The sequence below is a fragment of the Camelus bactrianus genome, chromosome 7 (genome assembly GCF_048773025.1).
Source record: "Camelus bactrianus isolate YW-2024 breed Bactrian camel chromosome 7, ASM4877302v1, whole genome shotgun sequence".
Classification (NCBI taxonomy): Eukaryota; Metazoa; Chordata; class Mammalia; order Artiodactyla; family Camelidae; genus Camelus; species Camelus bactrianus.
Window position 1 is genome coordinate 59,794,882 of NC_133545.1, and position 26,909 is coordinate 59,821,790.

Below are 26,909 nucleotides of genomic sequence, written 5' to 3' on the forward strand. Positions count from 1 at the left end.
CTTGTTCTTACCCCTGCTGAGGGGGGATGCGGTTGGCGGGGGGCAGGGGGGACGCCCTAAGACGTGAGCAGCAGTTGCAGTGCTTCTCTTGCTGGTGACAGTGAAGGGCAGTTTAAATCTTTAATACTTTTCTGTGTTGCCTGGGATAAGCACTTACTGTTTTATAGTTGGGGAAGGGTAACATTTTAAAGAGATAATAGTAACCAGCAAAAAAAATAAGCAGAGCCTACAGACCAAAGTTCAACTCTTAAGATGCGAAGATTTGGGAGATGAGGTCAACAGTAGAAACTAACTGGTTTGGTAAAAAGCAAGATTTGTGCAAGGAAGAATTACATCATCCTAAAAAAATTACTCCAAAGTGATTTGTTTAAAAAGTTAGCAATATGGCAATTTTTTTAAACTATATTGAGGGAGCCAGACATGAAGATTTAACTGATCTTCATTTGAGTTGGTTATTTGGTATCTAATTTGAGTATCTCCTGGACAGACTGCATGTGGGCAGGTAGTGAGTGGAACTTACAGGAAGGTTTGGAGTCAGAATAAGGAAAAGGAAGTGAAAACAGGCAAACATCGGTGACCGTGTTTCCCTTACACAGTAACTCCCTGGATATTAACTTCTTTAAAAACTAATCTTTAGGAAAGGGCTGGATGTTACATGGATGTTAGTGTCATACTGTACTTCTTCCCCTTGAAAGAGCTGGGGGAGGTAGGAGAAACTCCAGAGTCCCGAGTTTTGGACCCGTCTCTGGCACTGCCTCCAGGGAGGTCCCTTGAGCAAGCCAACAGCATGGCCCTTAATAAACGTGCGATTGATAGATTAACTATCCTGGCTTCAACTTGTACATGTGAAAAAATGAGGAATTTGGGTGTGGTGGATTCAGTGGTGGTTCTTTTTCAGTTAGGCATTTACCAGCTTGGGAGTTACCAGAAGTGTGGGCTGACGGCAGTACGTGATGGAGATCTGTGCTCCTTTTTTTTTTTTTTTTCCTCTTTTTTTTTTTTTTTTCCTCTTTTTTTTTTTTTTTTTTTTTTTAATGTCTATATACTTACAGTGGACAGAGGCAGCTTAACACAACATGGGTGAGTTGATTGAGGAGTAGCCGACATGACAGAACCCAGATTCCAAGCATTTGTTCTGGTTGGAAGGATGGGCCCAACTAGGATGAAGTGTAATAGGATTAAACAGAAAGTCCTGCCTGTGTTACTTGTTTAAGGCAACTAAATAAGTTACAGTAGGCCTAGGTTAACAGCAGTTCATATGAAAAAGACTAAGGGTTTTATTACCCAAAGCTCATTGTGAGTCCGGAGTGTAATGCGGGTGTCAGGAAAGCTAAGGCTGCAGTAACAGATGTGCAGTGTTAAGGAGGTTTGACAGATTGGAGCCAAGCGTGAGGCAAATACCCGAGATCCAACGTGGGCTTGGCTTAGTCTTTGGAATCTGGATGGATTCATTATGTTCTTTGAAGAATTTCTAAATTTGGTGAAAATTTTTGGGTATTAGAAATCTGTGAAAGAAATAATATTAAATCATTAAGTGTTGAAAGTGGGGGACTTCCTTCCCATTTAGCCTCCTTAAAATGCAATGTATGTCTTGTGGTTTCCATTAGAATTTTACGTCATATTTCTGGGCATGCGTCAGTTTTCAAGGCCTCCCGATGGCATAATTTTGGCACCAGAAATTATTTGGTGAAGACTTCGCCTTCATTGCTAATGGTTCCACACACAGCTCTTCAATGTGTAGAAATTAAGTGGACATTTTAAAGCTTTAGTACAGCCATTTATCAATGCTTCATAAGCCCTGGGGAGTAAAGGGTAAGTATATGAATAAATTAGGGGATCCATGAACCCCTTGAAAAGATGTATAACTTTTTATGTATGTATTATAATTTTTTCCTGGGAAAGAGTCCAACATTTTCATCAGAGTCTCAATATGGAAAACAAACTCCTTCCCCCACCACCTGTATAATTTGTCTACTTCCTTGTGTGTAAACAAAGAAGCATCTTGCTACCCATCTTCTAAACAGATACTCCTTGAAATGCCAGTGACCTGCCACCCTTTAGGAATGTTAAAATAATGTTGCAGGCAGAGTTCCAAAAATGTTTTTCATTGCAATGTTGCCATTAGAATGAGCAAGAACTCCCTCCCTTTCCCTCACACCACAGAATAAAATGTCTTAATTTTAAAAACAAAATTCTAATTTATTACTTGCAAAAATTGGGGTTATATATATATATATATATATTTTTTTTTTTCTGTTCCCCTTTCAACTTGTAAGTACAAATTTGGTCTTCTCCTGGAATATTTTGTTCTGAGGTAAGTTCCAGAGAAGCTTGATCTTCTCAATGGGATGTGTGTTTCATGTGGTTTTTCTTCCTCTGCAAATGTACAGGGTGCCAAAGCATGCTTTCTGCGGGACATTCCTTTCTCGGCCATCTACTTCCCGTGCTACGCTCACGTGAAGGCGGCCCTGGCCAGCGAAGACGGGCACGTCAGCCCCGGAAGCCTGCTCCTGGCTGGCGCTGTCGCCGGTGAGTGCCCCCGCGCTGGGGCTTTGGCGTCTAGTTCTTGACGGGGTGCCTGTGAGATGGCTGTAGGTTGCTCTGAAGAGCTACTGAAAGGCAAGGGAAAGAAATTAATCTTACCTCTGGCAAGTTAGACCACCAGACAAGCTGAATTTCTTAACTCTAAGACAAAGCTCATTAAAATGCGGTGCCTTTGTAGTATTATTGGATTCCATTTCTGGTTTCTTGTCACTTCACAGTTATACTTCATAACGTTAAGAAGGAGAACTGTTCAGTCAGAAGGTTTTTTAAATGTTCATGCTTGTGCCTGAAAGGTGTCTAGCCAAAATAGTACATAAAAGCTTGTCCAGGATTTATTAAGCAGTAGTTATTATCATTGAGAGAAAAGAAATGTAGTAGAACCAGAAGCTGCTTGGGTCAGTTGGAGACCTGAGTCTTCCTTGTGGTATAAGGTTCTGAGATTGCAGGGGGCAGGGGGTGTGTATTGGGTCTCAGGGAGAAGTGGCTGTGGTCTGTTCTGCTCTGCTACAGTGAAAATACCCAGAAGACAGGCTTGGAGGTTTGGACTCTGTGCTCCCAGCGTAAATCCCTGGAGGAAGTTTGGTTCTAGCCCCAGCAGGAGTCACTTGGTTCTTTGATGCTCCTCTCTTGTTCCGAGACCCTGCAGGCTAGAGCCGGACCAGCTCTCCAGGTGGTGACAAACATTTAATGAGTTAACAGACCCCAAGGCAGTCACAGGATGCCTGGGTCCAGACAGTTCTGATGCAGGTGTTGTTCTCATCAGACACGGTCTTGAGCCTCCTGAGAGTGACCCCCTGCTTTGAGAAGTTGTTCACTGTTTTGTGGCCCCGGGAGCCGGGGGAGCCCTGGGGGCAGGAACCCATGGGGCTCCTCTTTATTTCTTGGTTAATCCCTTTTCTTCGAGGGTGGTGATGTTGGGGGATGAGGCAGGGGTGTCCTTTCCTGGCTGCTCAGGGAGCCTAGCTGTATGAGTAGCAGTGAAGACCACTCAAACTAAATCAGAAGCCCAGAATTTGAAGACTAGGATATATAGAAATTCCCAGTTTTAATCTGACGTTAGCCTTCGACTCGCTGTGTCCTTTCTGTGTTATTCACATATGTATAAATGATAATTTTGGGAACCAAAAGGATGGAATACAGTTTACTTTAAATTACTTACTTGAAATAAGGTACGAAGACCTACTGGGGAGAACTAACACACCACTTAGGAGTCTGTGACCTTGGGCAAATTACTTAAACTCTCCCAAGCCTCGGTTTCCTCAGCTATAAAGGGAGACGATAATTGTACTGACTGGAGAGAGCAATTGTGAGGCCCAGGTGAGAGCAGCCACGAGAAGGACAGCGTGTAGCCTGCAGAGAGTAAATACTCAGTGAGTGTTAGCCAGTATTATGTTGAACCGAAGAGGATCTGTCTGATCACTCCAGAGAAGTCAGTTGTGAATCAGAAGACACATATTAGAACTCAGATCAAAGTCTAGGACATTCTCCAAGTTGCCTTGAACTCTTCTTTTGGGGACGATGGCTGCCCAGACAGGACTTCGTCTCTGGGCAGGAGTTTTGCTAGATAATCCATGCTAACAGGGCTGTAGAAATTACGGGTGCATTTTTTTCTCTATTAAAGTTTATTGTCTTCCTTTTTTTGTTTGATTATGAAAATAATCTTGATCATTGTAAAATATTTGGAAAGTATCAGGAAGGTTAAATAAAATAATAACATCCATTATTCCATGACTCTAAAATAATCACCATTGAACATTTTTTGCTAATTTCCCCTCGCTTCCTTGGAAGGTTTTTAAGAGCTGTGCTCACGCTGTGGGTATGTGGTGTTCACTTAATATCACATCTGAAGCATTGTTAACCGTGACAGCAAAATGGTTAATGGCATGTGCTGTGGGGTCAGACTATCGAGGTTCAAATTCCAGCTTCCCTGCTGAGAACTGCCCCAAGTGAGTTAGTCAATCCCTCTCTGCTTGTTTCTCCACCTATGTACGGGGATAAGAACTGTCTTAGTGTCATGCATTTATTATCAGGATTAAGTGAATTAATAGATGTAAAGATCCAAGAAAGTACCTGGCACGTAAGAAGTATTTTTAAATGTTCAATAATAATATTAATTTTATGTCATTTAAAACTTTGTAAACAATATTTTAAACTTTTAATTGCTGTATACTTATCTTTAATCTTAGATAACTTAAACTTTTTTTCTGAAAAAATTTAAATACATGGTATTGGTAAAAAAAAAAAAAAAAAAAAAAAAAAATCTTTGTGCCTAAAGGCTTTCCCCCTACTTTGGATCATTTTCCTTGGAGAAATAAATTCTCTGAAGTGAGTTTGCTTGTTAAAGAAAAAAAAAAAAAAAGATTTGTTTTTAAGGCATAGCCATATGCAGCTGTTATTTTTGCCCTCTAGCCATCCTGTTGTCTTTCAGAGTTGTTTTCCAGATACCTTCCATATTAATTATTTATTTCCACATAACAAATTACCCCAAAACTTAGCAGCTTTTAAAACAACAAAGGTTTATTCCAGTTTTCTGCGGGTCAGGAGCAACGTATCTGGGTGCCTCTAGCTCAGGCCTGTCACGAGGCTGCAGTCAGGATGTCAGCCGGGACTCCAGGAGGCTTGGCTGGGGTTGGAGGACACACTTGCAAGATGGCTCAGTCACATGGCCACTGGCAGGACACCTCACTTCCTTGCTGCTCGGCCTCTTCATAGGTCAGCTTGGGTGTCCTCAGGACGTGGAGGTTGAGGCTTCCCCCAGAGTGAGATTGGGGTGGGGCATGGGGAGGGACAAGCAAGGAGGAGGTGGGGGGGGGAGGGAGAGAAGAGAAAGCAAAGCAGAAGCTGCCATGTCTCTGTGACCAAGCCTGGAGGTTGCACCCCTCATTCCCACACCTCCTGTTCTTCATACTACTGAGCGCTGTGTAACACGCAGAGGCGATACAGAAGCAGAGGTGTGAAGACTAGGAGGTGCAGACCCCTGAAGCCCATGCTGGGAGCTGGCTGCCACACTGACTATGAAACGTTTCCTTTTATCGTCTATCCTCCCCTTCCCTGTGAGTCGGGACAATACAGGACGGACTTTGTCATTGGTTTCTTCTTGAGAGAACAGATCAAGCCCGATGGTCTTGTATATTTCACAAATCTGTATGAAGTATGTAATAAGAACTAAGCTACCGTCTTAATTTCATAACAGATATCAGAAGCCGATGGCAAATGTCACACCCACCATTTTCTTTAACGTTCGGGATAAGACAGGGGTGTTTCTATCATCCTGTTTTTCAGCCTTATTTTGGAAGTTCCAGTCAATGTGGTAAAATATGAAAAAGAAGTAGGAGGCGTAAATATTAGAAAAGAAGAAATGAATGTATCATTATTTGAAAAGGATTGTTTCTCCAAAGATCCAAATTAAAATGCCTAAAAATGTACCAAAATTAATAGAAGGATTAGTAATGTGTATTTTTAAATAAGACAAACATACAAATCTATCTCCAGTGATGAGCAGTGAACAGGTGTCAGGGGAGGCAGCAGAATGCTGTCTGCTGAGTGGAGAGCCTGCTGGTGCGCTTGGCAGGGAGCTGAACTCAGGGTGGAAAAGGGCAGGAGGGCCTTTGGTCAGAAGTGTGCGCAGTGTGATGCCATCATGAAGGGTGGCAGTGCACACGCGTGTGTGGGCTGTTGGGTGGAAGCTGGATCAGACCCCCGCATTCCCCTGGTGGGTACCAGAGAGGACAAAGGCGTGTCCTCAGGCGAGGACACACTGACAGAGTGTATGCAGAAGCCCAGGAAGTAGGTCCCAGGGCCAAAGTGATCTTTGTTGTCATTAAGAGACAGATGAAAAGCTTGTCTCAAAATAAGCTATGAGGCATAGTAGTTGACCACTAACTTATTTATTCTAAGACAGAAATGCCTCAATACTATTTTTATATGTATTTTTATATTTTATACACAATATACATTTTTATGTAAAATGCAATTTTTATGTTTCAATTGATTTCTTATACACAGAATACAGATTTTTTTTGTTGAAAAACCTTGTTAATACATAAGATGGACCTGGGATTCAGTGAATATGATTTTACCTTTTATGTTTTGACAGTAATTTCTCTTACTCAGTAAGTATTATATTTTTCCAAAAATTTGATTTGATTTGAGGTTAGTTTGCTTTAGTAATATACAGATTTGTAACAGGTGGTGGTTGGTGTCTTAAAACATAGAGAATATTAATTTTTTTTAGATTTATGCTATTTATATTTTTGTTATAAACTGAGAAGGTCTTTAAACACTAGAAACATCTCCATTAATTCACAGGATGGAGTTAAGTCTAACTGATATTTGAATTCATGTTCATTAGCCCAACTGCCTCATGTGTCTGAAGGTGAGGCCTGAAACAGGGAGCCTGAAATTAAGAAACCAAATTCTAATTCCCTGTAATTAAGTGTTGCTTTCTGACTGATGAAGGGCATCTCAATATGGCTGATGGGTGGTATCAGATGAAGGATGTCCAGTACTTCTCAGCTTTGTAGGGCGATCTGTCATTCCAGATCATCTCAGTCGTCAGAGTGGTGAGGTGTAGGAACAAGTCACACTGAAGGGGTGGTCTTGTGATCTTGTCTTTGAATTAATTAGCTTTAGGCCAAGTTGTAATTCAAGAATATCTTTAAAAGCTGTTCAGAACACAGATGTGGCAGTGTTGTGTGTGTGACTGATCGTGATGCTTTCACAGACGTGCTAGAATGAAGTTAGGAGAAAAGTACTTTTGGCACATAGTTATATAAATGAAACAATTTTTAAATTATGTGGACATAAAGGTTAAGATAATTTAAAAGCATTTCTTAGATCCTTAAAAAAAAAAAAAGGTACTGGAGAGGTTGGATTAAGGTCATGGACTGAGCATATTCATCCATCGCTCCTCTCCTCCCAAATACTGTGAAATACTAGAAAATACTCTTTAAAAACTCCTTATTCGCACCAGCCGTCAGAAGACAGGAAACAGAACCATAGTGACTCTGAAACTGCAGTGAAAGATACCACAGCCCAAAACAGCAGCAGGAGAAAATGCTTTTATTAATGTCAGAGCAGAGCTGGATAATGTTAACCTGTGGGTGAACAACAGAATGCCTGGAGTGAGGAGGGGGTAGGTTTTAGGGTAAATTGTTAGAAGAGTTAAAGAACTGCATTTACTGCAGGAAGGTCGGCTTGGTCTCTCTCTCCTTCTTTTTGTATGGGGCTTCAGGCAACATTTGAACCCAGGCTAAAAGCCCAGAGCTGCATTCTAAGGAAAGGACGTGTGCCTGGGGAGGGCAGCTGTAAAGCCCTGCTGTAAAGCAGGGCAAGGCTCATGGGAATTCCAGACCTTTACCGCAGACACAGGAGAAGAAATAACGAAGCAATGGCAGCTCTTCCAAAGAGGGGGAGAAAATGATTCCTTCTGCTTCCAGAGTGAAGCGCTCCACCTTTCAGGATTTGGAATGTCCCTGCTCTGTCAGGCTGTCTTAGGCCCTACGTCCAGTTAACAGGCCTCACCCATTTCACAAAACCCATGGACGCCCTCCATTCAGGAGAGAGGCCTGGGGGCGATGGCTGGCTCAGGGCACAGTGGAAGCCATCCACAACCCCGTTCAGCCTGTTCTTTGACCTTGAATGTCAGTAGACAGCCAGAGGTCCTCAGACAAGCAGAAGCAATCAGGTAAGAAACAGTAGAATTACAGAGAAAACACTCAATTCAGGGAACAGAAAAGAACTTTTAAGAACTATAATTAGGGTCCTCAGAGAGATTTGAAAGGAACAACCAGTAAGGAAGCTTTCTTGAAAGTTAATACAAGGATTGTCAGAATTAAAAATCCATAGAAAAACACCAGATGAGACATCTGGAAAATAAAGTCATGGGCAACAAACAAGAAAACTCTAGAATATAGGGGACAGAGGTGAAAAATAAGAGAAAATTTAAGAGAGCTGGAGGATGAATCCAGCAGGGCTAACATTTATTGAATAGGAGTTACCCCGGGGGAAGAAAGAAGGAAAGGCGGACAGAAAACCAGTCAATAATGGAAGGTTGACTTCTCGTCCACGATACTGGGTACATTCAGAACGTCCAGGAGAGGATGTCCTGTGCCGCGGCGCCGTCCCCAGGCAGGCATGGTAGCAGGAGTGAGAGCCAAACCCCAGTTAGCCTCTCGCAGCCAGGGCTCAGAGGCACCCGTCACAGACCCCTCTGAGGCAGAGTGGAGAGTTTAAGAAAGAGGAAAATGAGGGAGATAGGAAACAGCAAATCAAAGTTATACCAGAGAGTTGGTCCAAATAACTGCTAACTTTGGTTGAGGTGTTTCTACACAAGCAGGGTCGCTGGGAGGCGGGTAATGGTGAGGAAGACAGCGGGGGGAGGGGTGCCAAGCCCGCAGCCTGCAAACATGTCCGTGCCCACCGGTTGCACACACACTGTGAACATTACACCTGTGTAACTAGCGCGTGGGCTGTTTAAACTAATTCATCAGGAAAGGGTGGAAATCAAAAGGGAAACACCTAGAAACAGAGAAAATACAAACCGTAACTAACACAGGATGGCAGAAATCAGCCTAAGGGCCACAACTGAATGCCTTCAGTGCCCCTAGTGAAAACAAACACTTAGCCAAGTTGTGAAAGAAAATCTCGTCATCTGAAGTTTGAGAAAACAGTTACATAGAAGGATGGAGAGAGAATGGATCGGAAAATATGTACCAGGCAAATGCCTACAGTAAGCAAGTGTAGCAATATTAATGTCAAACTAAGTGGAATTCAGAATTTAAAAACAGCATTCAAAAGCACAGAGGGATGCTTTACACTTAGAAAAGGTCAAATTCACTGAGGAGATGCGTTGCCATCAAACTCTCTGTATTATCAACATAATATTGTCTTATAAAACCTCAACTTAAAAGTATGACAAGAATGTGGTATTTTCTCTTTCCCAATGAAACTTTACACTTTTCTTAGAAGTTGATACATCAAGTAGATAATAAAAATAAGGATGAAAAGAGATGTTGGGCAGACTTTTAACCTTGATCCAAAATAAACAGGTACTAACTTTGTAACCCATAAATGGAGAAGCACATTCTTTACAAATACTACTGAGATATTTATGAAAATTAAGGCTGACTTGCCTTAATTGTATTTTTTTCCCATATGATACTGATTTATTGGTCTTTGCTGGGTTTTTTTTTAAATTGAGGTATAGTTGACATGCAGTTATAAGTTTCAAGTATGCAACATGGTGACTCAGTTTTTAATGATTATATTCCATTTATAGTTACTATAAAATATTGGCTCTATTTCCTGTGTTATACACTATGTTCTTGTACCAGAGTTGTATTTCGCCAATCATGCTTTTTTGTTGTTTTTGTAAATGAATTTCTGCTCTCTAGCTGCCAGGGCTCCCTTGAGGAATTGCAGTCTTTTTATTGGCTGGAGAACACCCCGGGGGGTTCCTGTTTCACAGGTAGGGGGTGGCCCCAGGGTCTCATCACTGATCTCATCACTGAAGCATCAGGTAGGCTGCCGGTCCCATTTTAAAGAAGCTTCCCTGTTTCTTAGACTCCTCCAACTGCCCCTCTTTGGAAACAGAGAAAACTTGACCTCTTAATCAGCATCATCTAAGCCTTTCGGGAGCCGGGAGGGACCAGGCAAGTTCGCTTGGAGTCTTTGCTAGCCCTGACCCCCAGATTCAACAGATCTCCGGTGGCCAAGCTCTTCCTGGTAGGTGCTGCTTTCCTGGCCTTGCGCCAGAGCAGCCCGACCTCCACACCAGAAACCCCCTGTCCACCGGGATGTCCGCAGTTCCTCCAAGGCCCCCGCAGCTGTCCTCCTGCGAGAGGTGGGAGCCGGCGATAGAGAGGGTGAGGGTCATGTGCAGGCCGCCCCGTAAACACATACACCAACCAGTTTTGCCAGACAACTTGCTAAGCATCTGACCCATTTCTCTTGGCACTTTTATTCCACTAATCAGTGTCTATCCTCCCTCCCTCCCCAATACTTCTCCCTTTTTTCGTAACAAGGAACTATTTGTGAAAACTGCCCTAACTGAAGGAAACTTTTTACCCATTTTATTGCTTGTATGTCTTTCTCAGTCACCCTCCGACACGCCTGCCTGCCGTTGTAAGGAGGGTTTTACTGCGTGTCTAGAGCAGACAGCCTTGCTAAACTCTAAACCAGGAAGTAAAACAAAATTGGTGGTGTGAACACAGTGGGTTTCTAAGCATTTTTCATGTTTCCTTCCATTATGTTGGAGGGTAAATTCCTGGCTCAAAGTTAAAATAATTCCTCCAAGCTAATAGGAAATTCAGTATGACTTATCCAGCGAAGCACTGGATATAAAAGTGAGCTTTTCACGTGCAAAATTGTGATGCATTTTATGAAAACTGTTACTTAGGATGAAGGTTGGAGGAGCTCAGTAAAGATAGAAGAGGAAAAGATAGAGCTTAGTGATATAAATGCAGATGTGTACCCCAGCGACTTCTCCCAGGCACACATGCGCACACTGTAACTTTAAAGCTGTCTGTTAGAAGGATGAGATGGAGTCGTGAGCCAGACCACGTTGGTTTGGACAGAAATTCTTACAGAATTATTAAGCCTTAAAAAAAGCAAAGGAGATTTATGCATCTGCATTTGACCAATTTGGTTTGGAATAGGTTCATAATGGAAAAGTAATAAAACCATAAGAGACAGTGTCTTCTGAGTACAGTCTCGCTTTTAAAAAATCTAAACATGGGCTGCCCCAGTTTGGATAAAGTGACTGTAGAAAAATTTCCCATTGGTGATTTTGGGAGGGGGGTGTTGTTGTTATTGTTGTTTCTTTTTCATTGGTCATCAGCCAGTATACATTCGAAGCGTTCTGTCAGGTATTTTTCTCTGGAGATGTCAGTCACAGGAAAGAGGAACCCTCAGCTGGGCTGTCGGTGGCAGTCTCCCCCTCGGGTCACCAAGCACACACGTGCTCGCGGGCGCGCGCGCCGTTTGTTTAGCTATCAGTAAAGTCTTTTTCTGATGTAACTGGAGAGGTTGGGGTTTGGAGGGTGGGGTGGTTGGATGTGTGTGAGGAGGCACCTCTGGTGACTGCCAGCAGCCGCAGAGAAGCAGGAAGGGGAAACGGATAACATGCTTCACCTCTGAAAAATCGGACCTAATGACTTTCTGATTTCAACAGGGAAGAGGAAGAAAAACCCAAACTCAAAAAACAAAAAACTTTCTCCATTTGCTCTCAATCACTTGAAGTCGTTGTCTTGATAAATAATTCCTTAAAACCGCTGACGAGTGTAAGCATAGCAAGTGGCAGCTGGAGGTTTGGGGGAGGAGCGGTGAGGCGTGTCTGTAGGTGCGTCCGAGCCTCCGCCATCCCTGCAGCCCGACAGTCGCGGCTGTGCGTCCCCGAGGGGACGGCGAAAGAGGCGTTTGATTTCATCAGACTCTTAACTTTCTTTCCACGGCCAGCAGTTCAAAGCACAGTTGTTTTATGTAGTGAGAATGTGACCAGACTGCGAAGGTATTGTCTTTCCTGCAGGTATGCCTGCAGCATCTTTAGTGACCCCTGCTGATGTTATCAAGACGCGATTACAGGTGGCCGCCCGGGCCGGCCAGACCACTTACAGCGGAGTGATCGACTGCTTTAGGAAGATCCTGCGGGAAGAAGGCCCCAGAGCTTTGTGGAAAGGAGCTGGCGGTATGGAAATAATTTGTTCTTAACTAAACCTTTGGTATCCGGTGAATTTAAAAAATCTAATTGTATCTGTTATTTCACCATTTTTTTTGAAGCTCGCGTGTTTCGGTCCTCCCCCCAGTTTGGTGTAACTCTGCTGACGTATGAGTTGCTACAGCGATGGTTCTACATTGATTTTGGAGGAGTGTAAGTACCCTGCTAAATTCAGCTGCTTCTAGTAAGTACTCTGTTGTCGTGGAGAAAGGTATGCAGTCTCCTCTCGTCCCGACGATGAAGTAGGAAAGATGTAGGAAAATGCTGAAATCATGTCTTCAGGCAACACACAGGTAACTAGAGTTCCAGGCTCCTCTGGGAGTCAGATTTCAGCAGGTTTTGAAGGTTGTTTTTACCAAGTTAAAAAAATAATAATAATAAAACTCAGATTCTCACTCTACTATCTTTCCATTTAGGAAACCCATGGGATCAGAGCCAGTCCCTAAATCCAGGATCACACTGCCTGCTCCCAATCCTGATCACGTTGGGGGCTACAAACTGGCAGTTGCAACGTTTGCAGGGATTGAAAACAAATTTGGACTTTACCTACCTCTCTTCAAGCCGTCGGCATCTGCCTCGCCAGCCATCAGCGGAGGCCCGTAGGAGCAGCGGCCCTGGGCTGCTGCCGTAGCTTTGTTGTAACTGCGGTAGAGAAGCCACCTGGGACTGAAGCGACACTTCATTCCTTTCGCTTCCATCTCCTGTTTAAACTCAAGTCAAGGCTTTTTGTAAGGTGAAATCACTTATTTTCTGTGTGTTTTCTTAACTAGATCTTGGTGAAATTATTCGTAACTCTTCATTGGGTCTCTGCTCACAAACCTTTGTTGGTACCTGCCATCTGCTGGGCTTTGGTCAACACCAGCCTGAACTGGGGGAAGGAACAAGTCTGAATAGAAATGAGAACTACTCTCCTGGGGTTGGGATGATGGTCCCAAAGAAGCTACTGAGAGGCAATCATGGTGCTCAGAGCAAAAGTGTTCCGTGTGTGTTTAACCTGGTAGGAAACTGGGTGCGTATTTATAAGAGTAAAAAAAAAAAAAAAAAACACTGGAAGAAATGAAAACATTATCAGAAATAGCCAGCCTGGATTCAGATTTTAAACATGCACTAATTCTGTCTCTGGAGTATATTATGAAGCTTTTATGTGAAACATGTTTTTTGTAATGAAAACCACATTGAAGATGTTTAATAATCACACTCTGGTACTGGGACTAGGCCTACTAGGGAAAGTACTCTTGGCGTTGGACTCTGTAGACACAGACCAGGAGGCCTGCGCCTCTCCGGGACGTGCGGATCTGGGGCGGCTGCTCACCTGAAGCCCCCGTGCTGATGACTGCCTATTCCAGTAAACACTGTGGGAAAACATGTGACCCCCAATACTGTACCTACCCTCGCCCCCTCCCAACCCCTTGTAATGGGCACCCATTTGCTTTTAAAATCCATTTTATCTTGAATCATGTAAGACAAATACATTGCAATATAAGTTTTTATTTAATTTGTGGTGCCTTGCACAGTGGTCAGAGGCTTGTGTTTGTGAAGAAGGAAATAAACTATTTTTAAAGCTCCTGAATTGCTTTCTCTTGCTATGTCCCATGGTGAATGACTGCAGTCGTTGTCATCGTTGGCCTCTCTGTTTCACTTTGCGGGCGATTCCCTTCATGTTGGCACGGACATACCCTCCTGGTTTCAAGGTGGGTGTACCCCCCTTTTCGGTAGGCCGGCGTTCAGCGTGAAGGGGAGAAACTACATTTAACCCTGGATAAGCGATGCACCTAGCAAATGGACACTTGTTGGAGTCATTGCCAGCACTTTCGGCATTTTTTACTGTGAGAATTGTATAAAGTTTCACTGGATGTTGGGCATGGAAACTTGTATGAAACGGCAGTGCTGTTTTCTAATCTTCTGTGACTCTTCCTCGTTCCAGAACGGGACGCTGACTTTGGTAGTATGCGGCCAATATGGTAGTAACTGGGGGAAGCAATCTTGAAGAGAATTGAAGGCTCTTCCTGGACCACAGTCATGCCCCTGAAGAGGCTACTGAGTAACCTGTTGGTCAACAGGTTGACATTCAAAGTTAACTGTTCAAAATTGGAAAGAGTAAACACCATCCATGAGTCCGGTTTTTTGGATGTTTTTGCTTTTTTTTCAGTGAACAAAAGCTTGGTTTTCCTCACCAGAAATAGGACGACTACATGCATGGCTCCGTCCATGGTTTCAGTGGGCAAAACCAAAAAGAATCCTGTCTGTCTCTTCTTCCTCACCCCCAATCCCGGATCAGTGTGATAAGTGATACTTATATCCTAATCTCAGAGACCAGTCACAAGACTCCAAATGTGTTGTAGAAATTTGGGTGGTGTTACAATAACAAAGCATTCAAGCTTTGGCATTTTGGATGTGGAGACAAGCCCCTGAGTGTAAATCCCTGCATTCCTCTTCTTCATTTGCTTGAAATTTTATAGAAGATCCAATTTTCATGTTACAAATACTGACCCAAATCTCAGAGATGGTGCCTTGGCCTGCTTGCTTCTTGGTGGGAGAGCATCTTGGCTTCCCTTCGACTTACCTGTAGCAGAGGACAATTCTCTTGCGTAAATGAGAAACCAGAGGTACCAGGAAGCCAAAGGAGACAGGCCACGGGGCTGTGTTTCTTTAAAATCCTCAGCTTAATCTGTTCAGGGATAGGCAGCGACTTGAGACACTTTGAAGGAGGCCTCATTTCCATCTGGGTTCTGCTCAGTGGGTGGTGTGACGGTGACATCCTTGCAGAGGACTGTAATCACCATGTGGTGAAAACCACGTCAAATTTGTTCTGGGTTTTCCTTCTTCCTGAAGTGACAGCACAGTACGTCGGCAAGTGCTGTGGCTGCCGTTTGTGCAGCCAGTCATTCTCCTCCTCGACGCTAAGGAACCGAAGGCTGAGTGACTCCACACACCTGCCTGCGCACCCAGGGGGCCACCTCCCCTGCCCTGCGCCCTGGAGTCTCTCTGCTCTGCCCTTGGTCCACCTCCTGATGGCTTGAAGGGTGGGAGAGAGGCCTGACTTTTGTAGCAGCTTTTTTTTTTTTTTCAAGGAGGGGAAAAAATGTGGCGCTGACCACAAAGTGAACACACTGATTCTTGGGTTCCAGTCGCGGCTGGGTTTCTTGAGGCTGGGTGGCACGCTGTCGCCAAGCTCATGCTACACCTCATAACCCACAGCCGTTCGCTCTGCTCCCTGGGGTCGCCTTAATCCCAAGCAGCCCGGCTTGCACGGGGGAAAAATAAGAATTCTGGCACAGAAAGGAGTCATTTAAATGCTTATTGCATTTCAAGCTTCGGTTTTTACTTAGCTAAAATATTTACCATTGCTGGAAAACAATGTTTAAGATTTTGTGCTTATATGTTATTCAATGGTGTGGCCTATGTAAACCTCAGGATGCTTACGTTTTGACAGTCTTCTGGAAATGTTTAACGGCACATAACTCTGTGAGCGGGGAATAAAAACCGGGAACAAATTGTGCTTGAAACTTTGTAACCTTCCCTCCCCCCCAAACCCCCCACCTCCACTCCCAGTTGGTATTTGGCAACTCACGTTGGAATTCTTCAGGTAGAGGCAGGGAAATCTCCAAGAGTGGAATTTGACGGGTCCTGTCTTGTGGCCCCGTTTATCAACCTTCCAGATAAACTCTAAGAGTCACCATGTGATGTGCCTTTTACCGCAGAAGCCACACTTGCGGGGATGAATTTGTCTCTTTGCCACTGAGCAAAATCCCGTTTTAAATTCAGGATAATCAGATGCTTTCAGGATGTGGATTTTCCCAAAGATTTTTAGAAGACACGTTCCCTGGTAAGAGGAGTGAAGTGTTTTTTCCATAAATGGTGCTGCCCACAAAGGGGTGTGCCTTTTGTTTTACCTTTTGGAAATAACCCAGCCCTCGCCAAAATGTTCTACTTTGGATGTTACGAAGACCACAGGGAGTTCATGGCTTCATTTCAAAGTCTGAGGCAGCAAAAAGCATTGCCACTTCTGTCTCTCAAAACAGTGGCAGTCTTCGGCTTGGAAGATTGGGCTCCGTGAGGGGTGGGCTTGTGTCTCTGATGCCTGTTCCAAGGTGCCTGAAACTTTTAGTGGGCTCTTGATTATAATTTTGATGGATGGATGGATAGATGGATGGTTTTTGAGAAATACATATTTTTTTCCAATGAGCAATCCCTATTATTTCCCTACTTTAGAGGACTTTTCTGTTGTTGGGAGTTAAAACCATACCTGGAAACAATCACAGTGTTATGTATTATTCACTTACTTTAGAAATCGTAAGTACATCTTTTATTAAAGCAACTACAGCTATCTAAATTGGTTTTAATTCGTTGGTAACTTTGAGTCAGGAACTGTCATATAAACTACATGATATTTAAATTTCCTGGTCATGGTTAAAAATAAAGGTTTAAAACGTATCTTTTGAGATTAGTGTTACATTAGGGTTGACCTATATCATTAAAAAATAATTTTTCTTATCAATGAATGTTAATTATTTACTACTCATTCTCTCTGTTCCTCTCACTGATATTTCTGTGTCCTCAGGAGCACAGTGGCAAGCTTTCCTTTAAAAGCTGCTGAGGACAACGGGACTCTCTTTCAGAAGGGTTTGTTTTTAGCTAATGCATTAATTGATTCCAAAAAAGAGTCCAAATGGAACACTCTGCTTTCATCTGCTTGGAGTAACCTAATAAAATAATGTTGTTTGTTTTTAGATTCCCGGCTGTTCAGGGGGTTTTGCTCAAGGTAAAACCACAGTCCCCTCGAATAACTTCAGAAGGAGAGTTAAGAAGACACACTAATTGTGCCCGTCTGAGGTTTGCTGCTTCCAGGGCCCAGACACACCCCCTGCACGCTGGTCTGGCCACCAGCGCTCCGGTGCCACCACTGTCCGTTGGGCAGGACTCCTGCCCCTTTGGAGAATGGTTGATTTTGCTGAGGAGCAGTTTGGGAGGTTTAAAAATGGACTCCAGCTCTTGGAACAGCCTCGTGCAAGCATGCTGTGTGTGCTAGATGTCTGTGCTGTGGGACGGGGGAAGGGAAAACGGCTTAATGAACTAAGACTGATAAGAACACTTCCTCTCATCACCCCCTCCTCCACCCTTTACTTAGACCAGCTCTTTCTCTGGTGTCTTGTTGGGCTGCTTTCAAGTGGGAGGGGGAAAGGAACCCCCCACCGCCCGCCCTGGAGCTCCTTGGCCAGTGAGAACTCTTTAAATGTGGGGCATTACATGCCGGGCGTGATCTCATTAAGTCCCTCCCTCACCCTTCAGGTAGCTGCCGTCTTCCCTGCGGCACAAGTGAGGGGGAACCCAGTCAGGTTAAATATCTTGCTCATCACGGTCTCTCAGAGCAGATAAGCATGTTGCTGTTAGAATCCAGGTCTGGTGGCGGCCCACGCTCTCTTCTTTCCCGACAAGGATTTCTTAACAAAACTCAGTACAGAAAGTTCTTCGGGTGGTCTAAGCCTGGGATTTCTGAGTGTCCCCCCACCATTCTCAGTAGCAGGCGTATCATTCCTAGCTGGGAATGGAAGGGAAGGGTGATCTCGGATTATATACCATAGTAAGTGCATCTGCTCTCTCAATTCCAGAGCCCTGAGGACCAGGTAAATCCTGACAAGCCTTTTGAGGTTCATCTTAAAACTATTTTACAACATATTAAAGTCAGTAAATAGAGGATTAAGGTAAACTTTTGCATTTGCCCCACGGGTTTAAAATTGGAAGGTAATGTGGAAAAAGCAGAGATAAATTTACAAACTGCTACAGTGCAATGCGATATGACGCAAACTGAATTGGACCATCTTAAAAATCTCTGCTATAATTAGAAAATGCCGTTCTTCAACCAAAGTTGGAAAAAATGGAAAACCAAGTTAAAAGTAAGTATCTATGGGTACTTGGCCTCAAAGTGTGTCTGGAGGGAATGGAGACAGTTTACAGAATGTGGGATTTGCTGGAATTACTTGTGGACATAAAATCTCCATCACCACTGATGGTGGAAAAGTCTTACTCTAGTCCCAGCAAGTTACCTGCTATCCCGAAAGTTCAAGGTGGGTGTCTACCACTGCATTGTACTGCCTCCTTGCCCATTCTTACATAAATGAAAGCAAATTACTGACTCACCCACACCAAAAATGTACAGCATAGGCAAAAGGGAAACAAAATACGTATTTATACATATGTCTGTGTGTGTATATACACACATGTATGTATGTATGTATTAAAATATGTTCTCATTCCTTTTTCAAAAGGGTGATATATTTCAGTGTGAATTTCTGTTTTGAAGCAGAATGTGACTAAGTTTTAAATACAGAGATACACTTTATCAATTTGAGAATTTATGGAGAATTACCGACCCATGTAAGGAGCTGCTTTTTATGATGACCTCTTCATTTGGGCCAGCTCCAGTGTTATGAAAGGGTTACACTCTGTTCGAGTAAAACCAGAAAAAAAGAAAAATTGGGGATGAGGGAAACTGAAACAAGCATTCTTTTTTTCTACTGAAGACAGTAGTGAAGTGATTGCCGATGTCTGTTGGACATGGGAAGCAGAGATTTCTGCACACTTTGTCTCAGCCTCTGTCCTGCCTCCCTCTGCAGTGTCTGCACGACCTTCTGAACTAAAGAAGCAGTTCACAATCGACCTGGAACTTCAAGTTACCGGTGACCACGACTAATAAAGTAAGTGACTTCTTTCTTTTTAAAAAAAAAAAGTAGTTTGCCTGTGTGAGACTGAAAGTAGAGAAACCATTATTTCTGTCTTTTTGCTACTTGAAATTAAGTGTGGCATTTTTTTTTGGCAATTATTTTTTTCCTTTTATTCCTTCTAGAAAGTGTCTTGATTGGCTTAATAACTAACCCTTCTAACACCACACCTCTGGCTAAGTTATTAAAAATGATCATGGCATTTGATGTAAGTTGGTTATAAAAATAACTATTGTCTTTTAGTAAAATGTCTAAAAATAAATTTCAAAATAATCATTATCATCAAGGCCTTGAAGTAAACATTAAATAAATGCTTTAACTTCTATAGACGCTAAACTCGAGTTTACTTTTTTCCTGCCTTAAAGATTATACCTTTGGGAGGTTTGCTTCTGGCCATGACGGAATAGTAAGGAAAACTAGAAAACTGGGCAAAATAGAATACAGTAGTTTTAAAACATTGATTATAAGGCAAAAATCAACTCTGAGAGAAAGAAAACAAAGTGAGAATTAGCACTGCACCAAGTTACTGTCTCTAGGCAGTTTCCAGCCACTGTGCCAGGAAGGCAAACCCAGACGGAGCCTGACCTCCCCAAATTGAAAAGATGGAGATCAGAAGTCAGGGAGGCCAAGAGAGCTGGAATTTTAAGGCAGAGTACCAAACAGGAAGAGCTGCTCTGAGAGACGGCTCCGGAACCTGGCAGCCTCTAAGAGGAAGCTATACCAGACTTGGGAAAGAACCACTGGAAAGGGAGAAGAAGAAAAATTCTGGAGCTCACAGAAGGAAAAGGCTTTGTGTTCTCACCAGCAAGAGTAGAGACTCCTCCATCAAACATAGAACATCAGGTAGAATCCTCAGAAAAATATATTATGAGTAGTGCAAAATAAGTACTGTGATAATGGCTGCTTTGCCCTTAAAAAAGCTTAAAAGCAGACCTCACAGAGATCCAATTGATTCAAAGTAACTTAGCTGCTTGTCAGAACACAATTTGATACTACTTAAGACAATATAACAAAATCCCACAACACACAATGTAAAAATCACAATAAAAAATCTAATAAAAATCACCAATCAAAATAAGGAGGAAAATATAAACCATCACAAAATAAAACCTCATGTAATAGAAACAGACCCAGAAATGACAAATGAAACTAGCAGCAAAGCCATGAAGACAACTATTAAAAATAATCTATAAAGTAAATAATTGACCTTATTCATATTTATTAAACACTCCACTCAACAACAGAATACACATTCTTCTTCAGTACAAAATAAATTTTACCAAGATTAACCATAATCTGGGCCTTAAAACAAGTCTCAGTAAACTTAAGAGGACTGAAATCATACACATTATATTCTCTGGCCATGACAGATTCCAGCTAGAAATCAATAACTGGAAGATATGTGGAAATTCCTCATATAATTGAATAATAAATAATACATTTACAAACCAACCACAAGTCAAAGAAGAAATCACAAGGATAATTAGGAAATATTTTGAACTAAATGAAAACAAAAACACAAGATAGCAAAAAATTTACAGTGTATTAAAAATAGTGCTTAAAGGGAAATACATACTATTAAATACTTACATTAGAAAAAAAGAGAGGGGGGTATAGCTCAGTGGTAGAGCATGTGTCTGGCATGTACAAGGTCCTGGGTTCAATCCCCAGTGCCTCCACTAAGGGGGGAAAAAAAGAATAAAAAATGAGAGATCTCAGTTACCTAATCTTCCACCTTATTGAGCTAGAAAAAGAAGAGCAAATTAAACTCCAAAGATGCAGAAGATAAAAACTAATAAAAAACAGAAAGCAACTAAATAGAAAACAGGAAAATAATAGAGAAAAACAATGAAACCACAATATGGTTCTTTAAAAAGATTTTTAAAAAATTGGAAACCACCAAACAGACTGATCAGAAAAGGAAAAAACATGTCACCAGTAACAGGAGTTAAAGAAGGGATATCCTTACAGATTGTACAGATATTAATGTGATAACAAGGGAATGCTATAAACAGATTTTGATGTCAATAAATTAAACTACATAGATGAAATGTACATGTTGAAAGAAATATACTAGCAAAACCACTGAAAAAGATAATGTGACTACCCCATTTCAGTAATCAAACTCTTAGTTTAAAAAATCGTGTCCCGAAGAGAAATCCAAGCCTAGATGTATTCACTGTTGATTTCGACCAACTATTTCAAAAAGAAATAAGGAAAATTCTAAAAACAAATTAGCAAAAATAAAAAGGGAGGACCCACTTCCCAACTCATTTTATGGAAACAGCATTGCCAAAATATAAAATCACATAATACACTATGAGGCAAAAAAAACAGACTAATATCTCTTTGTGAACAGAGACACATCCTTTTAAAAATTAAGCAATCTGAATCCCACATCATATAAAAGGGACAATCTTATGACCAAATGAGGTTCATTACCAGAATGTAAGTTAGGGATAACACTCAAAAATAATGTACTATATTGATTAAAAAGAAAAATCACAATTATTTAAATTAGATTCAGAAAAACATTTGGCAAAATTCAACACTCATTAAAAAAAAAAAATCTCACAAACCAGAATAAAAAGAAACTTAATCTAACAAAGGGTATCTACAAAAACAAAAAACAGCAAAAAAAAAAGAAAACTATATTTAATATGATATGTGAAAGATTCAATGTCCCAGCCAGTGCAATAAGAACAAAAATTAAAAACATAGATTGGGGGGGAAAAGTGAAATAGTCTTTAACTGTAATTGTTTATGTACAAAATCACTATTAGAACTAGTAAATGAATTTAGCAACACCACAGGATACAAAGTCAGCATATAAAAATCCATTATTTTTCTATATACCACCAACAGTATCAGAAAATAAAGTTTTAAAAATTTAAAAAATAGGGAAATACTCTTCTACAAATGGTGCTGGAAAATTAAATATGCATATACATAAAAATTAACCTCACACCACAACCACACCATACACAAAATTAATTCAAGATAGATCATATCCATAAGTCTAAGAGTTAAAACTATAAATATTTCATAAGAAAATAAGAGAAAATCTTTGTGACCTTGGATTAGGTAAAGATACCTTAGATAAGACATTATTTTAGAAAATCTGCTTAAAGAAGAAAAAAACTGTCAAACTGGAATTCTATACCAAAAAAAAAAAAAATACACTCCATAAATGAAGTCAAAATAAAGACATATTTAGACACCCAAAACTGAAGAAATTATTCTCTTGCAGAATCTCATTACTGGATATGCCAAAAGACAGACTGGCTGAAGAGAAATGGCACTAAATGGAAAGCTCAGATCTCTAGAAAGAAATGAAGAGGACGAGAAAAGAAAAATGTGAAGGTAAGTAGTTTTTAAAACCTTTTAAAATTATCTTTCTCTTTTACACATACTTTTAATCCATAAAAGACTCTTCACTGAAGCAAAAATAATAGCGTATTGTGGGCTTTATAGTAGTAAATACAGAAGTAAAATACATGGCAACAAGGGAACGAAGGACAGAGGGCAAAGGGATTATTCTGTTACATACTTTTGTGTGTGTGAGAACTAGTATAACATCATTTGAAGGTACTCCTTTAATAGTTAAACATGCATATTGCATTCTTGTGAAATCACTAAAAATAACAAGTCAACAGATGAAATATAATACAATACTAAAAACTACTTGATTCATCAAAAAGAAGGCAGAAGAGGAAGAATAGAAGAACAAAGAATGAATGGAACCAATAAAAAAACAATTACCAATACAAAAAATTCAACTATGCCAAAAATTACATTAACTGTACATGGACTAAATCCTCTAATTAAAAGGCAGAAACCATTAGACTGGATTTAAAAAAAAAAAAAGAGAGAAGGGCCCAACTTTAAACTGTTTACAAGAAACACACTTCAAATATAAAGACTTAAACAGATTAAACATAAAAAGTGGTAATGGTATCAGCCAAAAAGGCAAAGGAAAAAACTCCAAATTCTGCTCCTCCATAAACATGATTGAAAAAACAGGTTAAAACTGTCAAAATCAACTCTTGGTCTTGAACTCTGGAAATTAACCAAAGATGTGCAGCAACCAAGGGAACACTAACTAAAGAAGAATGCTGATCCTCAGAAAGAATCATGAACGTTGGCATTTTAACTTACCCTAGTCCCATCTGCGCCCTCTCCCCTGCAATCCAGCAGTAGCTCTGAAAATAATAGCTCACATTCCTGGTACTACAGGAAGCAGAAATTACCTCATTCATAAAGAATTCTAATTATTTGTTCTAACCTGTCTGGTTCCTCCCTGGCAGACAAGATGCTTGTTTTATTGCACCTAGCTTGGAACTGATGTAGTGCTAAAGCTGCTTCCTGGGGGGCATTTGTCAAAAGGATTCACAGGCTAACACCTTAGTTGCTGCCGTATGAGATAATAAATAACATATATGGCAAACAATGGGCTAACCAAAAACTTGAGAGGACAGGCTAGGGAATGAAATGTTTGTAAGGGCTACAAACAGCTCTGAGATGTTCCTGGGAATCTGAGAAACACATGCACACTCTCAGAGCTGTGCATGTACTCAGCAAAGCCCCGAGAAGGCCCTAAGCTTTCATCTCCTGCGGACACTGAGGCTCTGCGGAAACAAGACATGAAGGCTAATGCAGAACTGTAAACTGCCTGGCTGAGTGGCCAAGGTACACGTCAACACACACGAGTCCTTTGGCATAGACTACAAGGATTTTTTGGCTCCAGGCATTTTATGGAAATCTCTGTCTAATCATGAGCTAAACATCAAATTAACAGAGACTTCAGGGACTACACATAACACAGAATACAGACTGCACAGAATTAGTTCAGAAAATTTGCTAAATAAACAACAGTTCCAGTAAGTAGCAACAACAACAAATCCTGAGGAGGGAAGAAAATCTGGTTTCCAGAGTTGCACATTACAATATTACATTTACTAGGCACATTACAATATTAAGTTTTCAACAACAAAAAGTACACATGCAAAGAAATAACAAAGTATGGCATATACACAGGAAAAAAAAACAATAAAAACTGTCCCTGAGAAAGACCAGAGATTAGATTTTCTAGATGAATGTTTAAAATCAGCTATTTTAAATGTCAGTGAATTAAAAGAGACCATGTCTAAAATAACTAAAGGAAAGTATGAAAATGATGTCTCACCAAATAGAAGACATCAATAGATAGAAATTATAAAAAGAAGCCAAATAGAAATTGTGGAGTCAAAAAGCACAATAAATGAAAATTTCACTAGGGGAGCTCAACAGCAGATTTGAATAGGAAGAAGAAAGAATAAGGAAACAAAGAAGAGTAAGTTGAAATTATGCAGTCTGAAGAACAGAAAATTTAACAGAGACCTGTGGGACACCATCAGGCATGGCAGCATACACACAATGGGAGTTTCAGGGAGAGGAAACAAGAGAAAGGGCAGAAAGAATACTTGAAGAAATAATGGCTGAAAACTTCCCAAATTTGATGAAAAACATCAATCTTAAAAGCTACAAGAGAGAAGCAACTCGTCATATACAAGGGATCCTAAATAAGATGAACAGCTGGTATCTTGACACAGAGACCAAAAGGCAGTGGGGTGAGAGATTCGAACTGCTGAGAGTAAAAACAATTGTCGTTGAAAAACTCAACTTCTAACAAAATATTCTTCAAAGATGAAGGAGAAATTTGAAGGAGAAATTAAGACATACCCAGATAAGCAAAAGCTGGAAGTTTGTCACCAGCAGACCTGCCCTACAATAGATGTTAAAAGTAGTCCTTCAGGCTGAAATGAAAGAACACTAGAGGGAAATTTCATAAAAATGAAAGGGTCAGTTTATCAAAGATAATAAACAAAATATGTATCTAGTAACAGAGCTTCAGAATGCATAAATAAAAATGGAGAGAACTAAAGGACAGACAAGTTCACAACCATAACTTGATATTTTAATGTATCCTTGGTAACTGATAGAACACATAGAAAATAATCAGTAAGATTACAGAAGGTTGAAACAATGTTCTCAGCCAGTTTAACATTTTTAAAACCACATACCCAACATATGAAGAATTCGCATTCTTTTTAAGTGTTCATGGAATGAATACTGACAAGCCAGACCATATCCTAGGCCATAAAATAAATCATTAATAAATTTCAAAATATTTGAAGTAGAGTATTTCTTACTCTGTTTTTCTTACCAAGCAGAATCACGCTAGAAATGAAAACAAAGATATCTGGAAAGTTTTCCAAATATTTGGAAATTAAACACACTTCTTAAAAAAAATTAGTCAAATACTGTCACAATGGAAATTAGAAAATACTTTGAACCGAATGATAATGAAAACATAACATATCAAAATCTGTGGGACACAGTAAAAGCAGTACTTAGAGGGGTTTTTTTTATATATAACTTTAAAGGCCTAAATTAGAAGACGTGTTCTACAACATTGAGCTAAGCTTCTACTTTAGGAAATAAGAAAAAAGCAAATTCAATCCAAAACAGAAAGAAGAAAAGTGGACGAACAATAGAGAAAATCATCAACTCCAAAAGCTAGTTCTTTGAATAATGAATAAAACCGATAACTGGCAAGACTGATTTAAAAAAGATGAATTACCTATATATCAAGAATTAAAAAGACATCACTATGATTCTATACTCATGAAAAGCTAATAAGAGAGAGAGTATGAACAACTTTTGTTAATAAATTTGACAACTTAAATGGACACATTTCTTGAAAAATACAACTTACCAAAATAGAACCAAAAAAAAAAAAAATCTGAATGGCCCTATTCTATTAAATAAATTTGTTAACAAAAACCTTCCCACAAATAAAACTCCAGGGCTAAGTGATTTCACTAGTGAATTCTACCAAACATTAAAGGAAGAAATAATACAAGTATTACACTCACAAAATAGAGGAGGTTGGAACACTTTTCAACTCATCATATGAGCATAATCATGTGACTAAAACCTGACAAAGACATTACAAGAATAGAAAATTACAGACCAGTATCCCTAAGGAACAATTCTGGGAAAAGCCTTTAAAAATTATTAGCAAATAGAACCTAGCAATACATTAAGAGGATACCATTTTGACCAAATAAGGTTTATCCCAGGAGGGCAAGGTTAGATTAATATTCAGAATAATCACCTAGGGTGATTGACTACATTAGCAGAATAAATGGAAAAATTATATGATTATATGACCATATCAAAAGATGCAGATGAAAAGCATACGAAAAAACTCAGCACCTGTTCATGATAAAGCTTCTTAACAATCTAAAAATAGAATGGAATTTCCTTCATCTTGAAACTCTTTTTTTGATACTAAGATCAGGAAAGGTAAGGATGCTAATCTCATTTCTTCAGTACAACATTGAAGTGAAAGTCCTAGCTAGTGCTGGAAGGAAACTAAACAAAGACTGGAAAGAAAGAAAGGAAGTCTTCATTATTCTAAGCATGACTGTGTATGTAATCACAAATGGGATTATAAAATCCACTAGAAATAATTATATTTAGCAAAATATGAGGTCGATGTACAAAAATAAATTTTAATTCTGAAAATTAGCAAAAATCATTTGGAAAATAAAATTTTAAAACATTAACAGTAACATAATAGAAAAAATTAAAATATCTAGGAATCTAAAAAAAGAGGTGCACAACCTATATACTAAAAACATTAGTGAGATTAAAAAACACTCAATAAATGGAAAGATACACCCTGTTCACATAGTGGAAGATTTGAAATTGTTAATATGTCTGTTCTCTCAAAATTAACATACAGATTAAGGAAATCTCAACAGAAATCCAAGCAGTATGGTTTTAAGAGTTTCATAAGGATTCTAAAATGCATGTGGAAACACAGAAGGCCTAAAACAGCTAAAAGAGCCTTCCCTGATGTGTAACAGTTGGAGGACTTACAC

The 26,909-nt window shown here is 40.3% G+C and overlaps 1 protein-coding gene and 1 non-coding gene across 4 annotated transcripts in view; both read left to right on the plus strand.

Annotated features, from left to right (window-relative positions):
• The window catches only part of SLC25A13 (solute carrier family 25 member 13), a 179,820-nt gene extending 165,991 nt beyond the window's left edge, over positions 1–13,829 (plus strand). For all 3 annotated transcript variants that reach the window (XM_010972366.3, XM_010972374.3, XM_045508640.2), the window contains 4 exons: positions 2,391–2,529; positions 12,071–12,229; positions 12,322–12,412; positions 12,676–13,829. In XM_010972366.3, coding sequence (XP_010970668.1) covers positions 2,391–2,529; positions 12,071–12,229; positions 12,322–12,412; positions 12,676–12,862 — 576 coding nt within the window. In that variant the 3' untranslated portion in view covers positions 12,863–13,829. The remainder of the gene's footprint in view (positions 1–2,390; positions 2,530–12,070; positions 12,230–12,321; positions 12,413–12,675) is intronic.
• A 6,756-nt stretch (positions 13,830–20,585) lies between these two features.
• On the plus strand, positions 20,586–20,657 carry TRNAA-GGC (transfer RNA alanine (anticodon GGC)). Its single transcript has one exon. It is a non-coding gene; the product is annotated as a tRNA-Ala (tRNA).
• Positions 20,658–26,909: the final 6,252 nt, after the last annotated feature.